Consider the following 23,718-nt stretch of genomic DNA (forward strand, 5'->3'; position numbering starts at 1 on the left):
GTACCAGGTTTCAAGCTACAAACAAGAAAAAGCCCTTAGCTCAGCTGCACCAGGCGGTGAAACCTTTGCTCTAGCTTTAGCTACGTCTGTGACGGCCCCCTCTAACAGCTGCTTTTAATTTAGTTTAAAAGAAGTGATTTGGCAAGCATGTACGTTTGCACCTTCAAAGGAGACAGATTTAAAAAGCCAGTGTCCTGGAATATTAACCATTTTGGAGTCACGCTGATTTAATACAGTGATGACAACAGGATTCACAGCTTTTTTTAAAATAGTAGGTATCTGTACATACAAAAATAAAATACAGTTTTCACTTAGCTTTAATTACCATCTTATAATAAGCAACCTTCTTTTTCTGACTTTGTACAGTTAAAGGTATTGTGTCCCTTACTTTAAATTTAATTCAGCAAGAATTTTCAATTGCTCAACTTGAATGAGCAACTAAGGCACAGCTTTCGTCTATAACCAGAAAAGGGCAGCTGAATAAGGAACAGAAGCATGAGTTAAACCAAAGAAAACATTATCTCGTACTTGGATTGCCTTCTCATGCTGGATGTGGCAGTGGTTGTAGAAACAAAAAAGAGGGGGAAAGAGTATGGGAAAGCAAAGATTCTGACATGCGTTGCATATTTGGCACTTAACAGTACGCCACTTAGAAAAGAGTGGTGGTGCCAGATAGACTTTCAGTGCCTTCTTCTGTGTTTTTTTTTTTATTATTATTTTCTTTTACTAAGTAGCTCAATATGTATTTGTGGATCTACTATGCATATATCCTCCATCAGATGCACACACACCAGTTGCAGGCACAGGCAAACAGTGTTACAGCCTTGTGTGTGTGAAAATAGAATGTGTGCAAACACATCTGATAGTTGGAATTCAGAAAGTGAAAGATTTGCTTTTTCTATTTTGGCATAAAGGGCTTCAACCCACCTTACCAGACACCAAATACACACCTACCCTTGGAAGCAGAACACAGTTAGCACAGTAAATCCAGAGACACAAATGTCAGGCAAATGAAGGTGCCAATACTTAACAGAAGGAACCTACAGATTCAACACTCATCTTCTCTATTTACAAACAGAATTCACACTTCTCATTCTTCATATGTTAATGTGGGTCAGAGACCACATGGCAGCATAGTTTATTAAAAGTAATGTGCAAATAAGATGCATGATACCTGCAAACAGCATGGAGTTTCCATTTGTAAAAAAAGATACAAGTAACAGTACAAAATTAGAATGCTTACTAATTTCAATAAAATGAAGTCTGACATAGAAATACGTATGCTGTATTATTTACACCATTAATTTACAAAAGATATTATTTGCATAAAACAAAGCTATAAAATAATTAGAAATATAGTATTTATGTAAGGAATGTTTTCCCTGTATAAAAACTTAGAGCATTTTGGCAATTATGTTTTATTTGAATAAAAATGCATTTATTAGTTCTGAATTCATAGCATCATGTGGTTTCTTTCTTCCCTTCTTCCTTTCCTTATTCCCCTTCTTAAATAAAATTCCACACTGAGGTAGTAGCATATCAAAGTATTTCTTTGGTTCGAGAAATGAATGGCAGGTCCAAAAGGAGCTATGTATCCAAATCACAGGATTGAAAAGTAAAAGTTCTGAAGTTTTCAAAGGACTGTTTGTAATTGTAAATGCTATTTTCTCCTCTAGGAACTGTCCTTTCCCTTCCATCTTCATCTGCCTCTGGATCGAAGTCCAATGAGGAATGAGGATTATTATGGGAGGTTTTCGGTTGACAACTTGCTGGCTGTCTATGACTTGAAAGAGAGTCCAGCTGAGGCCTCCATACAGGCTTTCCAAATGTTCCTGAAAGATAGTAAATGTGTGAGTATGGAAATACTGATGTGAACAGTTTTGTGTCACACTGAGGACTTCATGTTAGAACTCAAGCCAAGGACTGACACAAGCAGAAGTTCAGCAACATGAGATTTTACTCAACTATTATTCTTCCCCTTCAAAGCAAGCACGTGATCACAATTATAAGGCAATATTCTACCTGAGACATCAAAAATATTTCCAAGGTAAATAACTTGAAAGCCACACATATGACATAACTTCCTTACCTTTGCTTTCACAAGTATGTCTGTGCCCACTTTTCCATAGGGAAGAGCACAGAGATCAAACTATAAATAAATCACAAGGCCTGCTCTGATGCAAAAATCACTCAAGAATAGAACACAGAGACTCTTCTGAATAAATGACACATGAGATCTGATGTGTAGTTCAACAAAAGTGAAAAGAAACATATACAGTTACATAACAACTTCCAGCATGCAACCTGAATGCTAAAAGGTTCTTTCTTCTGGCTAACATTTCCCATTAATTAATAACAAAGGTTCTGTCAACCAAATTCTGCCTTCATTCACACCTGTTCATCTTTCCACCTACAGCTGGCTAGAACAGACATAAGCCCAAAGAAAATTTGACGTTTAAGTTGAATGTTTATTAATAATCTGGATTCACTACCAAGAAAATAATTACTGTGCCCTTCACACTTCACTGTTGTGAAGGTGCTAGCATAAACACCTCTGCAAGAAGGGCCTTCTCTGATGCTCTGATACAGCTGATGAAAAGTTCATCGTTTGTGATACTTAAAAGACTTGTTTTCTGAGGAGAATGTGCCATGGGCCGATTTTGAAGCATTCAATTTTTATTACTAACTTTACACTACAATTGTTAACAAATTTTGCACTCAACTGCCATACTTACAGCTTCGCATATTTCCTAACAGAAAAGGTTTCAAGTAAAACTGTGATTAGAGATGTCAGTATGAACTGATTTGGACAAGGTCCATATTTGCACCAATGATGTGTAGAGCAACTTTGCTTCTAACACAACATGAAAAGATGTGCCTCAGCAGCAAAGCTACAAATTAAACCAGTCTTAAAAAAAGAGAAAATTCAAGCTCTGAAATTTCTGCCTCAATTATCAGCAGTGATATTAAAGCCAACTGCCTTTCCTCACTGTAATTGTAGGAGCAAAAAGGGGGCCAAATTTGAAGACAATGATGCTAAAAATGAGAAATATCAAGATTTCTTCCACAGCCACCTCCAAAATCTAACCACGTGCTCCTCTGAGTGTAGAGTGCTAATGACAAAGATGGTCCAAGACAGTGATGATGCAACTCAAGTGTGGTCACAGCTGAGAAAACTGACAAGTAACCAGCTCTGCATAGGATATTAGGGCAGAAAGGGCAATATGAGCCTTCAAGTTTGGATTAACTCCTAGGTATATCTTGACATAGTAGAACCACCTTCTGTAGGAGAGATGTTGTAAAGCCCCATCTGCAGAGTCCTACCACAGCAATAGTGGCAGGCAGCCAGTAGGCTGTGTGCAATCCCAGGGCCTCTGCCAGATATGGCATCTGCAATCTTTTACATTCTAAACATCTGGTTTTTGAAGGGGGAAAACTTCAAAACTTTTACCCCCCCCCCCCCCACCACCTCCTTCCCCCAGAGAACAAAGAGCTCAGTGATGCACATTCCCACAGGTTCCCTTTGCCTAAGTGGGCAGATCCTGGCTCTGGACAAGTCTGCTGACACATGAGCCAGGAAGGAGTTCATGGTATCAGTGCTGCACTTGGCATTCAGATACCACAGAGATGAAAGCAGAACATGTGTTTATACGCATTTTCAACAAACAAAACCAATCAGTGCAAAAAATTAGTGAGCTTCAAAGTTAAAGCAACCTTTTTCTTCTTCCTCCACCTCTCCCTGCAACCTGGGTTAAAACTGTAAACTGAGTTAAACTTCAGGATCTACTCTGTCATTCATACCACCAGAAAAGAGACGGGAGGGGTAGGCAGGGCATTTTTCCACACTGCTTTCCTTTGAAGAACAAATAGTTGTGGTTGACAGCATTACAGTATATCCTCACACAGCAGCATCAGTCTCCCCACCTGCTCTGAGCCCTCCTGCACACCTTTTTGCCTGCTAGGCAAAACTTCTAGTATGTCTAAGGTTTATGAAAATGTATTTAAGTAAGAACCCTAGCATTTATGGAAATTTGCCAGCTACATTAAGACAAAAGATAAAAATCACACCGCTGAAGAGATGTGAAAGTAAACTATTAAGACCTCCTAGTAATCTGAAATCTGCTCATCATGCAGTTTTATTGTGATCACTTTTCTGTTCCTGATTGTCAAACATTTCAAATGTTGTATCAAATACTCCTGAGAAGGCAGGTTTCCTGACAAGCAGAAGGCGGCTCCCAGTTACGTTCAAGGGTGAACCAAGCCTTTGGACTACCACCTTCAACATGAGGACTACTCTGGTGTAGGCCAGAGGCTTCTGAACAAGCCCCAGTCTGCCCACTTTGTAATACAAGAGAGGGCCCACTTCCTGCCTAACTCTTGGTCTGATCCAGAGGGCAACACAGTTCAGAAGCATTCATTCTATCCTCACACACTGCCATGGAGAGGCAGCTCACATGTACAGTTCTGGGTACCTCTCTGCATAGCGCATACTTTAAAAATAAACGCCATCATACAGTAAGTTACTGAAGAAGAGGAGGAAGAAAACGATAACATATGCACAGCGTAAGAACTCTCCAACTGCCTTTTTTCAGATACTTCCCATCTCTCCTCCCTTCAACAGTACTTGAATCTCACACGTTGTATTATCTTGCTCAATTATCTGACATCTGCTGAAAGAAACCCCCCACAAACTGAACAAGAATATTTTTTTCCACAGTGCTAGTTATATGAGCATCAAAGCACTACTACAGAATTACTTACTGTAGGAGGGGGAATCAAAAAGTTGAGAAATCTAAGTTTTGCTTAGTGTTGCAAGTAGGAAGCAAGAGACAATAAGGGCATGAACAGCTTGAATAAAAAAAAGTGAGAACATACCCATGAAAGTGCTGTTACTAATAGATGAGGGTTCCAAACTTCTGTTTAAATCAAGCTTGTCTGAGTTCAGACTTCTGCTTTTTAGTCCATTTCCTTCATTTTGAGTATAAATGGAGTTAACCAACTTGCTGCTTGTAGCCTGCATCCCAATAGTGCCAATGCATTGGTCAAAGGGGTCTTCCAGCGGAGGTGAGTACCGACAGCATTCCATTTTCTTTAAATATCCAGCCTCATAAGGATCCAGGTTTGCTGTTCTTTGGTCAGGGCTGCAACCTAAAGAAAATGAAACTTCTTTTATATGCATTTATCACAGCACAAAAATTAATTAAGACTAATTTCTTTTTCAACTTACTCGTGCTGCATGCTTCAAAGGTCTCAGAGCTGTATGTGCTTCCTTTTAAATACACAGTCCCTGAAGTCCCCAGGTAGTGGCACAGAAATGGATCTGCAGCACCCTCCAAGTCTGTTTCACTGCCGTTATCTAGGTGGCAAATGCCTTAAAAATGTAATTGACACATCAGCATATGGTCCTAAGATTCAGCTTATGCTTTCTTAAGTTTTGTTCTTTTAAGAACTCCATAATTTCAATGAAGTTTCATAGTACATTTAGATCTTGCTTAAGTTTAGGCTTAACTTTCCATTAAAAGGCCAACTGTAGAAAGAGTTTAATAATTAATTTCTTAATTAACAGAGAGCATGTCACACTTTACTTCATTATATGGTCACTGGATAACAGAACTAACCCAACCACAAGGATCAGAAACAAAGAAGCCAGGCTTCTGCTCTGTCACACAGCCACTTTCTAGAGCAGAGAGAGGTAATGAGAAAGTCCTGGGTGGAAATGCCAGAGGGAGACAGTGGCTATTCAAACAGCTCTTCTGACTTTCAGCTCACTGGTTCATGAAAGCTACGGACACATGCTCCATGGCTCTTGCTCTGCAAAGAGGCAGACTCTCTAAGGACTTCAATTACAAGACTTTCACACCACTGCTCCATTCACTCCTGTCCAAACTGCTGACTGTGTAAAATGCATTTTCCTCGCTAACTCAGGTATGTTTTGGACTCTTAGGGGACAGATGCGTTAAAAATGCTGCTGCTTTCAACACACAATTATCTTAAATTGTTTATTGACTCTGACCCTAACAACTTCTCTGACAGGAAATTTCATCAGTTGTCTTACACTAAAGCTATGCTGTTATTAATACCCATCTCTACATTCCAGTACAACCATTCCTTCCAAAATACAACAGAAAAAAGAAACACATCGTTACAACGCCTTCTGGACACTCTTATTTTGGAAATGTGATCATCACTTTGAATTTACCCTTGAGACTAGAGAAAAAGATTTAAGCAAAGCCATAGTGTCATTTGGATGAGCAGAACCATGTTTCTGTTATTAGCTTGCTGATGAAATCACATGCAATAAATCTTACACTCTCTCTCAAACTTCACTGAAGAAGTTTCACTAGTGTTATTTCCTTAAGTTAGAAAGACAACAGGCAAGCTGTAGCTAATCAAGTGAGATGGAAAATCTACTTAACATTTTGCACTTACCATTACTGTCCCTCTGCTGTAAGAAATACCCTCCCACAGAAGATGTGAGGAACTGATGATGACTACCATTTTCAGATGAACCATATCCATCCTGCCTTTCAGCCAGTGTGCCCTGGGATGACAAGTAACTTGGAATGTCAGCAGGCAAATTTGTTTCATCTGTGGAGAAGCAAAACATGCACTAAAGCCATCAGCATACTTCAGGATTTGTAGAATTTTTTATATTTGTCAGAAGACCGCTGAAAGTAACAAGCAATTCACTCTTCAGTCTGAGAAAAAAACACAAATATTTCTACAAGAAAGTCACTGGAAAGTAACCACAAATATATATTTTTTTCTTTCCAAAACAAACCTTCAGTTTACACACCTGTATTTGTGATGCTGCAATCTTCATTTCTCCTTCTGGTGTGGTAGATGATGACCACCCACACCAAGGAAGTGCCCACCACACAGCAAACCACAGCTATGATGACAATGCCAACTGTGGCCCATCCATCATCATCAAGTGCTGGGGCAATGTTTTGAGGAGAATCACAGGTGGGAGTAGGAATTACATTAAGACGAATGTTGCCTCGTTCTGTTCCAAGTGTATTAGACATTTCACAAGTGTACTTCCCAGCATCTTCTACATCTGTATCCACAATTATTAGTAACTGATTGCTTGCAGCAAAGAAATGTCTTTCTGTTACCATGAGAGGGCTGTCATCTTTAGTCCAGTTCAGTCGGGGTGGAGGGCTACCACCAGCAATGCACTGTAAGACTGCAGTTTCACCTTTTGTTACAGTTCGATCCAGCAAAGGCCGCAAAAATGATGGTGTTTCTGAAAAGAAAGCGTAAGCTTTATATCCTATATAACCTTGCAAAAATGGGAACATGCTCCTTTCTTTCACAGCTCAAGAGGAAAAGCTAAATAAAATGCATCGGTAAGGCCTAATGAAGCGTACTGCCATTTTCGGAGAAAACACCTTCAAGGAATTTGAATTAAGAGTCTACAGCTTGCTTGTCAGTTGATCAGATTTAGACAGTTACTTTCCTTACAAAGATAAAAAGTCCAAATCATATATGCTTAAGAGTGTAAAGAATTAAAATGGCTAACAAATCATCAGGAAATTAAAAGGTAAGAAAATTCTTCTCTTTGTATATATTATAAATTGTTTCAACTACACATAGAAATGAATCATAGAATGGTTAGGGTTGGAAGGGACTTTTATGATCATTTAGTTCCAACCCCACTGCTATAGACAGGGACACCTCCCACTAGACCAGGTTGCTCAAAGCCCCAAGTGTAACTATCTTTCATCATTTTGGATCATAATAGTGATTGTGTGCTAGTGTAATGGTCTAATATGGTGCTGGTCTAATATGTAACTGTGTGTCAATGCATAATATTTCAGAAGATTGTAATTACTATACAGCACTTCGAAAACAATACAATTTTTTCATCAGTACATGATTTTAAAACTACTCAGCAATAGTTCAGTCCTTCAAGAAGATTTATGCACTTAAAGACTGCCAATTTCTTACCTAGAACTGTTAATGTTGCGTTAGCCGAAATGCTTCCAGCAGTGTTTTGAGCTGTACAGCTATAAACGCCTGTGTCCTCAATTTTTACATCAACAATAAAGAATACATCATCTTCAGGCATGACATGCATACGCCTCTTGCGTGCTGCTGGGAAGTCTGTTCCACCATCTTTCTGCCAAGCAATCTGTGGGACAGGATGCCCAACTGCAGCACATTCCAAACGTGCCATTGCCCCAGCACGAATGGTTAAGTCCATGGGAATCTTCGTAAATGAAGGCAGCACTAAAGAAAAGTTAGTGATACCAAAACAAATAATTAATCATAAATGAAACATACTTTTATGTAGGTTGCTCCAAAAGTAATGACTCCTATTTATTTCCATGGAAACTACAACAGATACAAAAAGCACAATAACACTACTTGATAAATTCTCAGATACAAAACACTTTTTGTCAACATAGCCTCCACCATTAGCTATGCATTTTTGTCAGCAATGACCAAGAGCCTTCACGACTTGCCCTTAAAAATCTGCACTAGCAGAGGTGACCCACTGTTTCATAGTTGCTATGACAGCATCACTGCTAGAAACATGTTGCCCACACAGTCCATCTTCATTGGCCCACACAGACAGAAGTCAGAAGGCACCAAATCTGGACTGTATAGTGGGTGCACTGGATAGTCCAGCAGAGGTGGCCAGTACGCTCCGCTGTCTTCAAACTGGCATGAGGCCTGGCATTATCATGTTGCAAGAGAAAGGTTGTCTTCTTCTCTGGCTTGACTCCGAAAGTTCAAGCCTTCAGCTTAGTCAACATCACAATGTAGCGGTCAGACTTGATTGTTTGTCTGGGATCCAGGAAATCCAGAAGGATCACCCCTTTCCAATCACAAATGACTATATGCATCACTTTACCTGCTGAGGGCTGCATCAGAACTTCTTCTCAATGGGGACTGTACATGTCACCAGCCCAGGGACAGCCATTCTGAATCTGGTTCGCAGTGGTGACATCACATCTCATCACCAGTAATGAAGCGATCCAGGAAATTGTCACCTTCAGCCTTGTACTGGTTCAACAGGTACTCACAAGACTGCATACTTTCTGCTCTTGTGTGAGCATTTGTGGGACCCACCTGTTGCAGATTTTGTAACACTCCAACATTGTCACCATTGTTTCCTACTCATTGAAGCTGATATTCAGCTCCGTATACAGTTTCCTTATCATAATCCATTGTTTTGCATGGACGAGCTGACTGAGATGCTCTTCATTTCGTGGTGTGACAGCCGTGCATGCTTGAGCAGAATATGGCTTCTCTTTTACATGGCTGTTGCAAGTGCTGAAATGCACCAACCACCACCTCACTGTGCTAACATTCACTGTTTTGGTCTCCATGAACTTTCAGTGCCAATGAATGTCAATGGGTGCATTTTTGAATCTGCACGGATTCAACTCCACATCTTTGCTTCATACACAGTTCCATGTCAGATGCAATTTTGTAAGATTGCCCCTCTGCTATGATCTGTTGCATGGCAACAAAATGTAATGGAATACTGGCAGGAAGATTCAACCTCTATTGCGCTGCCACCAACATTCACCTCTCATGTTGAGGGCCAACATAATAAAATGGGAGTCATTACTTTCGGAACAGCCCTTGTAATTTCTGGCACAACATGCTCATTATTTTAACACTCTTCTTGGATCTAAAAATGTACAAAATCCCACAACCTGAATTTAGCAGCAGCCAGCAAAAAGAAAGGCAGAGAGCTGTGTAGTTTGTGAGACTACCAAGATCAAAATCTCATTTCTGCTAACAGCTTCCTTCAGGATTTTGCCATTAACACTTTGAAATGAAGTATATGGAGTAGAACAGACTAATATTTTACCATTGTGTTGCACAGTTTGTCACATTTACTAAAATTGAGCTTGTTATATGTTTTTTTTTTCCTATACTGTGGTTCACCACAATAGGTTAAGAGGTAAAACTGACTGGTGATCTTCGAACCAGAAACATTTTAAGAAAAAAAAACTCAGCTCATTAAGGGAGATTTTTCTTCTTCAAAGGCTCTTTTTCATTTTTTTCTAAAAGATGCAGATGATGAGAATGGAAATAAACACGTTTATACATCTTGATTAAAATGATTCTACTTGATTATCTACAAGAAACAGATAACATACTTACTGTTTACTGTAAGTTTGGCTTTAACAGAGTAGGATGAACCAAAGTGATTTGAAATAACACACTGGTATTTCCCTTCACTGCTGAATTCAACATTGCGCAGTCGAAGGATGGTGGTATACTCCATCACTTCACCGCCTTGCGCCCGGAGGTGTGCATAATTCTCCATTTCAGCATCATGCAGTAATTCATTGTCTTTCTTCCATGCAAAGGTCATTGGGGAATCACTGCTGCTGGCTGCTGAACATACAAAACTCAAATTGGAGCCTTTAATTGCTGACTGGGTTTCTGGCTGGACAGTGATCTGTGGCTTAGGAAAATCATCTGCACAGAGGGGAGAAAGGAAAAAAAGAAAAAGCAGTGCTGAGGAAGAGTAAAATATATGTGAGCCCTGAGGACTATTTTTAGAAGAGTTTGTACGACTTGTTTTATAGGTTTAAGAGAAGAGTCAAGTAAGCATTTATAAAATGGATACATAGTCTTTTTGTTTTAAATTTTGTCAGCCTTAGGGCATTTAAAGATGCCATATTTATGAATTTATTGTGCCAAGTCATCTCTTATTGAAGGCAAAGCACATTTAAAAGCAGATTGTGTGTATAGTTTCTTCAAGAGAGAACTACCCCTTGACATCTGGAAGAATTATTCTGAATGTAAGTCACGAAGCATACTCTTCATCTTTATAACACCTCAGTCTGCTACGTGTTTTTTTTTATTGAAAGCATAGTTATTCTGTTATCAGAAACTGAATGTGTAAGTCCTAGGTTTTCCCCAAACCTGCAAAAAAAAAAAAAAAAAAAAACAACAAATATACAAGAGTTGCTGTTCCAATGATTTGCAGCTGTCTGGCCTATCTTGCAAACGCAGCAGAGTTTAAAATCCCTTAAGAAGGCAGCACACAAGACATTCAAGTGGTTATTCTCTGGAAGTCTTTTCACTATTTGTTAGTTACCTCAAGAATGCTGTTCTGTGAGTTTGCAGAATTAGTTGCCTTCTGAACTAGTTATTCTGTCAACTGCGTGTAGATCACATGTACAAAAGGAGCAATTAAATACCCAGTCTCCCAAAAGCAAAAGGCCCCAGATGTCCCCTATCTACTGACAAAGATTCAAGCTCAAATTTCACACGCAATGAAAGAAAAGCCCCGAGACCAAAATACTCCTCACCACAGACCCTGCTTGCACTGCAATTATGCTTTACCTTGCTTTGTTCTTTTGTCTCACCTTTTTGGAGACAACATACCACAGTCAAAGCATAATTTCCGTTAAAGGATCTCAACATGGCATGTTACAGAAGAATATACAGACAGTCTGAAGCTGAGCTACAGATTACCTGAAAGTCTAAAGGTAAGCTCCAGCTACAGAGCAACATGGAACCCCTCCCTGATCCAGAACCTTTGGCCTGGATCTTAACCATGCCACTGTTTTCCTCTTTCATATGTACGTATTGAGTCCTCCAAGACAGATTATACCACTTGCAAAATGAGGTGATTCTGTCAAGACTTTGCTCAAAGATAACTAACAATGTAAGTACTTTAATTATCCATGTGAAAGGGTAGGAGGATATATTTCATTCTGTTTCAGTTGTTACCATCAATAGAATAATGAAATGTTTTTAAATGGTAATTATTTGAGGAAGGACGTGAGAAAGTCAATCAAACAAGCAGATACTACAGAATATGAAAGAAAAAACCAGGAATGTGTTTTCTTCATGACAGAATAACATAGGAGTGATATTTTAGTACGTGTCACACATATATACACATAAAATGCATCACAAACCCATACACAGACAAACACACATGCTCTTTCAATTTTGAGGAAAGTATTTCTCATTTTAGAGAAGCCACTTGACTATTCCATAATGAAAATCAAACTACTCATCACTGAGGCGGTACTCTTTTAGCATCACTCAGCTAAGCTTTAGTAACTAATTTTCTATTTTTAACTTCACAAATATAAAACTCTTGTCTAACACTTTAAAAAATAAAGGAGAGTCCTTAAATGTGTTAAAATTAAAAATGGCATGCAGCAGCTTCAAGAAAGATCACTGTGCTCTGTGGTTTAACAAGTAAGAGATATATATTTAAAACCTCCAACTGAATATATTGCCAGAATTAACCTTTCATAAATAATTATATATATATAGTATATATATAATATGTATATATGTGTAATTCATATATACTTCATTAGATATCAAGTAATCAGTAATTTACTGCACTATGTCACCTTCTCCTTTTCAGCACTAGCTAAATTATGCACCACCTACTCATTACTTAACATTAATATATTAAACCATTTGACTGCTAACAGGAAGAGAGAAAAAAGTTTATGTAACATTTATGTTCTGTGCTTGCTTTGTCACTGAAAAAAAAGGATATGAGTGGAAACGGTATAAATTAAGCAATCATACTTGCAGTGAGAGGAAAGTTACTGAGAAGACGAATACAGTGTTTGAATTTTCTTTAGCAATAGAAAAATAAGAGGTACGTAACAAAAATATATGAAATCCAGGTAGCTTTCAATTTCCTTAGATTCTCAAAGTTCTCAGTTAACTCATTAAGAGTACTAAAATACACTTCTATTGTTGCTCTGAATTCCTAGTATATGTACACTATTCTCCCTCATGTATATAACAGTGATAATGAATGCTACTCCATGCAGGTAGAGAAATTTTATCTTAAGGTGGATGCCATCACCTCAAATTCTCAGCCCTTAAGGTAAGAATATTCTATTGGCATTCAATGTCTGGAGTACTGAAATACAAAATATTAGCAACACAACCATGGGAAATCAGAAGTTTTAAAATACAGTTCAAATACAAGCAATAACTTGGTGTCCCCAAACATTTTTGAAGTAGACTTCAAGTACACACAAAGACGTCAGAATATAGCTATTTTATCTTCATCTTTTCCTCAGCTCTGGAATAAACTCAAATTTGATGAAGTATAAATATAATTTCCAAATAATCAAAACTAAAAATGGCACCGTAAATTAGCCAAAATACGCTCACTGAAGACGGATAGCTACTGAAACAATATCCAATATTCTTCAGAAGCATATACAATTACCACCACAAACTGCTGAGCTTTCTCTTGCACACTATGTGATGTTCTATGTAAGCTGTACATGAAACAAAAATAAGGAAAATGTCACTACCCATCTTGTAGAAAGCCCCACATTTAGTTCATCTACATCTGTTTGGGAACAGAGAAGAAAACGTTAACAAATATTAAGTCCTCTCCATTTTACTAATGAATTCAAAACATATAAAAGAAGCCACGACCCAAATCAATTCATTCAGCAATTTTTTTTTCTATGTAATGAGGAATAGAGACTATACTCACCACAGACAAATGCATCTAGGCTGACAGCAAAAATACTTCTCCCTTTCAGTAGCTGAGGATGGGCACAACTGGCATTTACAAAGTTCTGAAAGTTGTTCTCTGACACCCACTGCGGAAGCCACTTTAACTGGCAGTCACACAAGAGACTTGATGTGTTTAAGTGCCTAAGAAAAAGCAATTACATTCAAAGCTCGTTTACTTGGATTCTTATAAGGCAAGTCAGATTAAAAATTAGCTTTGTGTTACTAAATACTTCTATTACAAATAGCATAGGTAACTTTTTCGTAGCTCAGATGTGATGACACTTCTGTCAGGACTCCAAAATTTTACAAAGTACACATATTCTCTTTATCTCCCAGTTTCTGCTACATATATACTTTCAGGCACACGGACAAGTTTCTAGTGTTTTGGGTAAAAAAACTACAGTGAACAGTGGAAGACACAGAAAGAGCACTTAAAATAGCAGTCCTGAAGAGAGGTGCTCTGAAGGCTAACGTCAAAACAATTCTGAGACAACTCCCTTCTCCATTCACATTTTTGTCAGAATTTATCTTGTGGCATATATTTTAGAAGAGGAATGTGGAGATGAAGAATAGCCAGTACTGTAATAACAAGTGCAAAAATGGTTATCAGTGTACCTAACTTCTGTGAATAAATAGCTACATTCACAGTGGAATAAAATAGAAGAATAAACCAGAGGGATACTCTGAAGCACATACAATCAATAGCTGAAGTAGGAAGAGTTCCATTCAGTCAGAATGAAATGAGTAGATGGGAATTAATACTAAATAATTTTACTTCTGGGAAAGTACTTTCTATCACTTGCTTACGTCTCTCTCATACATAATGGAGGTCTACTAAGAGATTCAGGAGAAGTACAGAAAAAAGAAAACCAATAACTTTTGAATAGTTACTTCACTGAAGCGTTCAGAGACTGCTATCTAACAGCATCTCACATCCCCTAGAGCAGCGTTAGCATCTCATTTCATCACATTTGATCATTCTTCAAATCATCTGAATCAATCCCCAAATGTCAGTCCTGGGCTCCCACTGCTTCTTTTCTGCCATACCTAGCAATTGCCCAGCAGCTGGCTGGCTGAGTTCAACAAACTGATCAAGTAATACAACCAAATCCAAACTAAGGAAGAGAATGCCTGGCTATGGATAGAAACATGGCTGCTGCTTTCTACAGCACCTGCAGCTATGCCAGTATATGGTTAACATCAAATTGAACTTCAAATGAACCAAATATACAAGGTTCCTCTCCACTTTTTCTATTGCACCCAAAACAAGGTAATGTGAGCTTTATCTTCTTGTTATTCTCCGGTTTGTTATCACATTATGCAATAGAGCAATTCCGAACAACAGATCTGACTATAGAAGGCTGATACGAATACAAGAAATAGGAACATGTATTTAAGAGGAAGCACTAACTGTGCTCAAAATACAGGGAGTAATAGCTGCATCTGTCCCTCCAGTAAAATGTAGCTACAAAATCAAATGCCTTGATCAAAAAAATAAGAGAAGACAAAAAAAAAAGTTCTCTAAAAGAATTCATTCTTCCCAATGACCACTTCACGACTTCTCCGAAGACCTGCCCCCATGCTACACCAGGACAAAAGGACCCAATTATAAGCACTGACAACTGAGTCTTTACAAAAGAATTACTTTACTGCATTTCACTGGTCCAGTAAGCTTTAGCATCAGCCATGCTATTGCTGAGCTAAAGCACATTATATCAAAGTCTCCCTTATCTAGTATCTATTAGAGATCAGCCAATTTAAAATCAGGACTCTAGATACCAAATGTAGCAGAAAATGAACACTCCTTACCCTATGCCATCTCACTTAAATACGCTCGTCAGACAAAAGGTAAAAAACAACACTGACAACTTCAGAGATGTTAAAATATGAGTTTATCACTGCGACAGGCAACAACTTAAGAGGCTCTTATTATATATATATTTATACAGTTAGGAATTTAATAGAGGTGGCATTTTTAGACAGAAACTTACAGTTCTTTGAGTTTCTTCATTTGTGAAAATGCATTTCCTTGAACTGACATAATTGCATTATTACTTAGATCCCTACAAAACAAACAAAAAGAAAAAAATATATTTACCACAAAAACTCCAGGAATAGTTTGTTACATCAGTTGCAGACAAAGGTTTCTCTAGCTTAAAAACCAAAGAGACAATATTGAAGAGTTTTATAGCATGCTTAATAAATGTGACACTTTCTGCATTAATATCAAAATTCCTGTTCAGCAGAACTCAGTTAAAAAACCCTCTTAAGAATACTCCATTGTCCAGGGTAAGTGTGTTTCACTCGAAGACATAAGTAAAGCTTGTCAGTCCTATTTTTGTTTCTACTGGTATCAAAATTCATTTTGTTCCAAAGTTGGCTTAAATGCGAGTATTTACTACTTACAGGTGTTCAAGTGCATCCAAGCCAGAAAATGCTTTCTTTGTAATGGATCTAATTCTGTTTCCTTGCAGTATCCTGAAAAAAGATTAAGTATATAATGGAAAAAAGATGGAAGTTTTTCTGGAGCTGAACAATTGCATTTTTGGCATTTATTTCCAAACTGTGACTAATATTTACCATTCAACCTTCTTCAATGTAGCAAAATGTATCACCTTTAAAATAAACCAATTCATTGCACTTGTCTAAACATTTTGATTTGACAATTTAAAACATGTTTAATGTATACAATTTAGCAATGTAAATTGTTTAAATGTATACACATAAGCATCTTTTTATTTCATAGATGTGCATTTTCAAATAATCTTTTCGTACCAGTGAAGCCATTTCCATTGGATGCTGCACTGCTTTATCAAAATAAATTCTTGCCGCTACTCCTTTGTAATATTTGATAATACACTTTTTTTTCCCCCCAAAAGTTTATATAAATAATACAACATTTGAAATCCGCATGTATATTTCAGACTAGCTTCACTCAAAAAAATCAGGAATTGCTTTTAATAGAAACTAACATTTTATACCAAACAAAATGTTAATGGAGAAAAATCAGTTCAGCTACAGAAAACGTAACATCATGTTGGACTGGTCCCTCAAAACAGGCATAACATAGGCTACTTATTTATTTTAAAATGAATTAGACATGGTGGTACTCACAGCTTCTTAAGTTTATCCAGACCAGAGAAGGCACCATTCATATCTTCAATAGTCCATGATATTTCATTGTTTTTCAGATCCCTATTTAAAGGGAAAGGGGGTGGGTGGAGAAATCAAACCATGACAGCTATTAGGAAAAACAAGGTATGTACTTCTTGAAGAACACACATTATTTAAAATAATTTCTGAAATCGCTGTCTGGCAGCATTTCTTTTTCTTCTCCTCCTTTTTAGTTATTTCATTCTAATTTTTACTGGAAGACTTTGACAACTATCAATTAGTACTTTTTCCACTGATAATTACAAAGATCACAAAACCAAAGTTAAGAATTATTACAGAACAAACCCACACTCCCCTGTGAGGATTTTCAGATACAGGACAGAAGGAGTATCAGAAGAAGGGAAGAGATCAACTGTTGTCTCCTTCAAACTAAAATACATTTATGTCTTTGTACACTGTAAACATTAACACACAGCTTTATTAATAAGTAAACCATTTCTACATTCTATACTGTTCACAGAGCTATGTTATCTGTGACATACAAAGAGATTAGAGAGATTTGTGAAAAGAATAGCGTCTCAACAGAGAATCAGCAGGGTAAGGCTAAAGGAGAACAAGTCCAGGAGAAAAAGTTTAATTATTCCCACTGTGTAAATTTAGACACCTGACAAAGTCTCTTGACTTCTTCTTTTTATGATCTATATCTTTATGTATATCTAAAAAACACAGACTACATCTCTGTATATTACATCTGTGCTAGATGCCTCTAAATGCTATCACTCTTTAAAATCTAGAGGGAGAAGTAACAACTTCATTCATCTGGCCATGAATCAGTGGTATGCAACTGAAAGATTCTAATGAGGCAAAGTATTTTTAAATTCATTTACTTCTTTCTTCTCCTTCCTTTAAGAAATGCTATTTCAAAATATGATCAAATACTTAAAACAATTGCTCAGTCAGCACAAGCATCTACATACACAGTGTTGCCTGCTTAATTCTACCATGATGGAAAATATTGATTCAGTTAAGACAGAACTACCAGATCCCTGAGGCCGTGGGTAGCGGTGCTCCTCGCTGACTCTGAATGGAGAACTAATACCGGAAGTTTGTATTATAATTACCACCATCCACTGTGCACAGCCTTTAAGAAATAAGCCCTCCCTCTCCAAACTATTATGGAAAAAAAAAAAATCTTACCGGGGAAAAAAAAAAACACTAACCTAGGAAAGTTACAAAAGGAAAAGCAAAGCAAAACAACAACAACCTGACAATGCACAGAGGGTTTCTTAAGGTTTTTAACCTTAAAACTCAAGTTAGTCAACTTACAAAGTCTGCAGACTAGAAAGTCCCCGGAAGGCACAATCAGCAATGTAGTTTACTTTGTTGCTTCCAATGTACAGTCCAACTAGCACGCTTAAGCCAACAAAGCTTGAATCATCTAACCTTGCTAAGTGATTGAACGTCAAATCTCTGCAAGTTCAAGGAAAAATGGATTTTAATGTTTTTGTTGCATTATTTGTTACTCAGTTCAATCCAGTTGAATTTTCAAGTGGGGGAAATGGTTCCTTTCCTTTACAACGATCACAAAACCTACTACACTGTTTTTGACCATACACCTTATCATTTCTAATTACTCAGAAATTACTGCAGAACAAATTTCTTTCATATGAAAATGATTGTGTTACAGCTCCAGAACAACTGCTACAGCGAATTGAAGCAGTCATGGTTGGCTTCAACTTCTTCCAACAACATTTAACTGTCTTACATGCAGAAAAGTTGCTGTCACCTTGGAAACTTTGTTATGAAAAATTCACAGGTCAGTGGTAAGAAGCTCATGCTTTGGCATGTACCCTAATTTCGAAACTGGAATAGAATAAAAGCTACTCACAGCTCACTGAGTTTTTGGCAAAATTCCCAGGCGTCAGGACTGATCCTGCTGATGGCATTTTGGCTGAGATGGAGCTGCTGCAGCATCAACAAGCCATAAAGCCAACCTTTGGTTACCTCTGTTAAGTTGTTATGGTCCAGCTGCCTACACATACACAAACAGACAAAAAACCTAAGATTCAGAAACTTAGTGATGTGTGTGCTTTGCCACAGGTCCACATCTGATTTCATGACACTGGACAGATAGCTGCAGACTATGTTTCCACATGCATTCAGAATGTACTGCTTTACATGCTTTGTGATTAACACTAGTTGGCTTTTCAAACCACACCAGAATAGTTTAATTCAAAAACACTTCTATATTTTTGCAAGCAATTCCATTATGTACAATTCTACTTCGTATATTAATAGCAGAATCTATGAAAGTTGGTACTCACAAGACTTCCATGTTGGTTAATCCCCAGAAAGCACCATCCATGAGCCTAGTAATCCCATTTCTCTGTAGTTTTAATGACTTCAAAGCTGGAAGTCCTTGGAAAGTAAGCCCATCTATTTTTTTAATTTTGTTGCGATTCAATTCCCTGCATCAAAAAATTTTACAGTTTCAGCAGAATTTTACTTGCACAGCAACTTTTCCTACCTCCCTGGAAACAAACTTTATTTACATACCTGTCTTGCAAATTAAACAACAGAAGCAAGATATAATAAAATTCAAACATTTTACTGCAATACATTATGTTTAACCACGCTACTACCGTTCTGCCTTTCTGATATTGAGGACATGTACTTGATAGTTACAGGATATTTAGATTTAAAGAATCCTTCTAGACCTAGAATGTCACAATCGATCCTGCTGTCAAAAGTGAAAGCAAGTTCCTGGTATCCATCTGGAAGTAGAGTTGTTAATTTTCATTTTTAATTTGCATTCCGATAGATTATTGATTGCGAAGTTAAAATTTCTAGTGGCAATACTTAGCCAGAACCAATATCCTGGATAATTTCTCCCTCTCTTAATTTGGAATCAGGTATTCCTTACGTACCCTTCCATTGCTCTCTGTAACTTGTAATACAGTTACGTTTCTTCCCTCTTTCTCAAGTGGTCTTGCGCACTACGCACACTCCTTTTGTAGGCCTAAGGTTGGGACCCAAATGTAACAGGAATTATAAGGTATAACTAGCTAGAGAGTAAGCTGCAGTGAGAGCAGCACTCCGTATTTTCTGTTTTCCTGCTCTTTAGAGCATTTCCTTGGCTTTGGTCCTTTTCAATTACAAAATTTGTACCAATCCCACACAGCTTTCAGAGCTACGTGAAAAGGGAAGTCTACCCTCATGCAAGTACAGAAAAGAACATTAACTGTTTTTATAACAGTGAATTTTAAATTAGCTACTATTTGCTAAATTAACAGCTGTATTTTCATTTATTTATTAGAAACAATTGGTACACAAAGTGACAGGACTGGACAATATTACAAAAAGGCTCTCATATGGCAATGAGTGATAATTTGCCCCTCCAAAAAGATCTTTGATTTATCAACCTGCATCCCACTTAACCAAGAAGAATCCTCTCCTTCCAACTCACTACCCAGGGAAGCAAAGACCTAAATAAAATAATTATCTCTGCATACTCATTACTATACCACTAAATTATACAATTAATATTCAGAATCTCAGCCTTCTAAGACTTCAGCTGTCCTCTCAGGTATTCTGATACAAACTCTACCTGAAAACAAATACCTAATATAAAATCCTCTTCTTCCTCCCATATGTTTAAAACTCCAGAAGTTGTAAAGAACACTCAGTGAGAACAGCTTTTAGTTCTTCCCCACTCCTCCTCTGAATACATTGTTCAAGTGATAGTATGCAAGGGCTGCTCCAAATGTAATGCCTCCTATTTTATTATGTTGGCACACAACATTAGAGGTGGATGTTTGCGGAGGCTGAACCTTTCCACCACTATTCAGTTCAACTTCGTTGCTGCGCAACAGATGGCAGAAGAGGGGCAGCCTGACAAAATGGCATCTGACCTGGAAGTGCGTGAGAAGCAAAGGTGTGTTACTGAATTCCTTCATGCAGAAAAAACTGCACCTATTGCTATTCATGGATGCTTGTTGAACGTTTATGGAGACCAAACAGCGGATGTGAGTGTAGTGAAATGATGGGCGGTGCATTTCTGCAGCGATGATGGCACCAGCGGGTCACCTCTGCTCGTGCAGATTTTTATGAGCACATCATGCAGGCTGTTCACAGCTGGAGAAAATGCATAGCTAACGATGGTGACTATGTTGAAAAATAACATTTTGTAGCTGAGACTTTGCTCTATCAAATAGTGTTATTGTGCTCTTTAGATCTGTTGTAGTTTGCAGGGAAATAAATAGGAGACCTTACTTTCAAGCGACCTACGTACCTTTTTTGTCTTTACTGCAAGTTAGGCAAATCTAGTTATGTCAGTAGCTAACAACTGAATTGTGAATGAATAGAATTTTCCTAAGAACATCAGCAATTTATAAAATTTCATGTGAATCTTAAGATCAGAAAGTCTACTGAGATCATCAGCAGATCCTGAGCTTTTTAGGACTGTTCTCACACTCGTCTGTTGAGGTTTAATGCAAACATTTTCTCTATTTGTGCACAGGAAAGACACAGTCACAGTTCTCAGTTGTATCAAGCATCCTAACACTTCACTGTTCTTATGACTTTCTACTTTCAAAGTTAATCTAACAGTTCATCTTGACTATTTAATATGGAAAATAATTACTCAGGATTTAACCAAGTGCAGTCCTAGTCCATCCTCCTGCCAACTTATCATACTCTTCAAGTTTCCCAAAGAAAGGAAGAATATATTTCTCCATACTCTTTCATATTCAGTAGCTACATTTATTACTTATTAAGTAAAATAGTTACAGACAGTATTGTATCATGGAAATGGATGAAATCTATTTACTCAAGCATATTGTTTATTGTCATACCTTTCAAAAGCAAATTAATTCCCTTCATTTCACCACAGTGGTTGACGTGATGATCTTAAAGGTCTTTTCCAACCTAACTGATTCAGTGACTCTAAATGATTTTATACTTCTACAAACATACAATGAGACTGATGTAGTGAATGATACGTCTACTTCACTCACTAATTTTTCCAATTTTTTTTTTTAACATAAATACTGCTATTACTCTTTTTTTTCTTTTAATAGGCAGACACAATTTTAAACACAAAGACTATTCACATCTCACCAATATATAAGACCGGTTTTGTTCAGTATAAAGCTGCAGTTGGTATGGGTTGTAGTAATATGTTTTCTATGCCTGTCTCACTCTGCGTCTGCTTTAATTAAAGGCTAAAGTTCAAGCACTACCAGTGCTTTGGAAAACCTGAAAACAATTAGTCAATTGTAGGTTGCACTTACAGGTGCTGCAGATGGGGAAGTTTAAACATCTTTTGAGGGATTGCTGAAATTTTGTTCCTGTTCAGTTTCAATACTTGAAGTGTGGTAGACAAATTGTCAAAAGTACCAGGCTCCATGGAGGTTATTCGGTTACTGTTAATGTACCTGTTGAAACAATGTATAGAAGGTTAAATTTAGAGTTATTTAATAAAATTTTAATACCAAGTAGTGAAATACGGAGTTCTTAGATTGCTTACACTGTGATAAATGAAATTTCATTAACAGCATTAATCAGAGCTCTTGACAACTCAGTCTACAGACAAATTGTATTTCGCCACCAATATTTTTCTCTGTTCCGCAAGAGCGTATTATTGGCAGAGGACAGAATGTTTGCCAAAATATAGTATGATGCAACTCCATTATTTTCTTCACAATATAGCTCAGTATTGTGCAGTATTACTATAAAAAAGATTACTAGACCAGCCCCCACAACTTAAATTCATTTTGCTATGTAATTATTTCTCACAAGAGAGTCACATCTATTTGTTTCATCTCAAGACAATGACCTTCAGTATGAATTAAAACATTTTGTTTCAGCAAATGGTATATTTAAGTTTGCAACTTAGGTTAAGATCAACAGGTAAAAGTAGAAACATTTACTGAGTGTCTGATTAAAAAAATATTTTGTGCCTCAACATACAGTTGCCAGCCTAAGTTTGCCATCAAGTTTTTTTGAATGTAACCTGAAAAAAAAAAAAAAAAGGAAAAGAAAATGTAATTCCAGGTTTTACTTACAGATACTTGAGCTGTAAAGAAGGAAATGATAATATTTTTAGCTCTGATATGTTGTTGTTGCTCAAATCCAAAGTTTCTAGACTCTGAAATGGCTTCAGATGTTCAGACAAGACATTGGCAATCTTATTACTGGTCCTGAAATTTAAGAATAGTAATCAAAAAAACAGTCATTTCCAGAGCAAACGCTTGTTAACTAAGCATCACTGCCAAAATTAGTACTTAATTTCCCAGCCCGCTCTATAGGCAGAGCATTCATTTCTAGTTTTCTTGAATTACAAATTAGAATGCCCTGAGCAAATTTGTTCATCAACATTTCTTGAAATGTTTTCCCAGCAAACAAGGGTGGGGGGTGTGGGGAGTGGGGAAAGAAGTATAAGAAGTATTATAATCCAAAAGTAGTTTATTGTTTTAAAACAAGACACGAAACTCTATGTTCACTAATCTCTGAAATGTAGACATATCTGGTATTTGCATTGAATAGCATGTCATAATATTGCAATGAAATCAAGTTAGAGTTGTTTTTTATTTTAGCCAAACTAACATAATAGTAGTCAGACATTCTGCTTTGTTTTTCTGAGAACTCCCACAGCATGAAAATCAGACTGAATTTCCATAAAAATAGAGCTACATGAGATTGATGACAGTGCGCTCCTCCCAGAAAAACATTCTCTAATACTGCAATTAGATCTAGTATTTTATCCAGCAAATTTTTCTACTGTGTTAGCAAAGAATAAAATTCGTGCTTCTCACAGCTCTTCACAGGGAGCGTGGACTTCACGTTTGGTCGAGTTTCAGCTAAGCATCACATTCAATTCCACAATAAAGAATTTGCAACTATTTAAAGACATGGCTATCCTAGTCTACTCTAAGGAACACCTCTACTTTTACTTCCAATTTTTTAAATGTACTTTTTCCAGCAATCGTATTTCATGTTATTGCATAGCAACTACCGTATTTTTCATCCCAGTTGCATAATCATACACGTACATCAGCAAAGTGAATAGGATTATTTGTTGGGGCTAATAGTACATGGGGGAAAAAGTAC

At 37.3% G+C, this 23,718-nt stretch overlaps 1 protein-coding gene across 3 annotated transcripts in view; it reads right to left on the reverse strand.

The window, feature by feature from the left end:
- LRIG3 (leucine rich repeats and immunoglobulin like domains 3) overlaps nt 1,101–23,718 on the reverse strand; it is a 43,726-nt gene continuing 21,108 nt past the window's right edge. Inside the window, exons 4-19 of one of the 3 annotated variants that reach the window (XM_021385035.1) lie at nt 22,674–22,808; nt 21,900–22,043; nt 18,933–19,076; nt 18,497–18,640; nt 17,935–18,078; nt 16,609–16,689; nt 15,901–15,972; nt 15,486–15,557; nt 13,472–13,635; nt 10,129–10,449; nt 7,954–8,235; nt 6,797–7,249; nt 6,430–6,588; nt 5,228–5,371; nt 4,876–5,148; nt 1,101–1,832 (exon numbers count right to left, since the gene is read on the reverse strand). In XM_021385035.1, coding sequence (XP_021240710.1) covers nt 1,588–1,832; nt 4,876–5,148; nt 5,228–5,371; nt 6,430–6,588; nt 6,797–7,249; nt 7,954–8,235; nt 10,129–10,449; nt 13,472–13,635; nt 15,486–15,557; nt 15,901–15,972; nt 16,609–16,689; nt 17,935–18,078; nt 18,497–18,640; nt 18,933–19,076; nt 21,900–22,043; nt 22,674–22,808 — 2,977 coding nt within the window. In that variant the 3' untranslated portion in view covers nt 1,101–1,587. Of the gene's footprint in view, nt 1,833–4,875; nt 5,149–5,227; nt 5,372–6,429; nt 6,589–6,796; nt 7,250–7,953; nt 8,236–10,128; nt 10,450–13,471; nt 13,636–15,485; nt 15,558–15,900; nt 15,973–16,608; nt 16,690–17,934; nt 18,079–18,496; nt 18,641–18,932; nt 19,077–21,899; nt 22,044–22,673; nt 22,809–23,718 lie in introns of those variants that run through there. The other 2 variants (XM_021385036.1, XM_021385037.1) reach the window with 2 other exon arrangements.

Source organism: Numida meleagris, chromosome 1 (genome assembly GCF_002078875.1).
Source record: "Numida meleagris isolate 19003 breed g44 Domestic line chromosome 1, NumMel1.0, whole genome shotgun sequence".
Lineage (NCBI taxonomy): Eukaryota > Metazoa > Chordata > Aves > Galliformes > Numididae > Numida > Numida meleagris.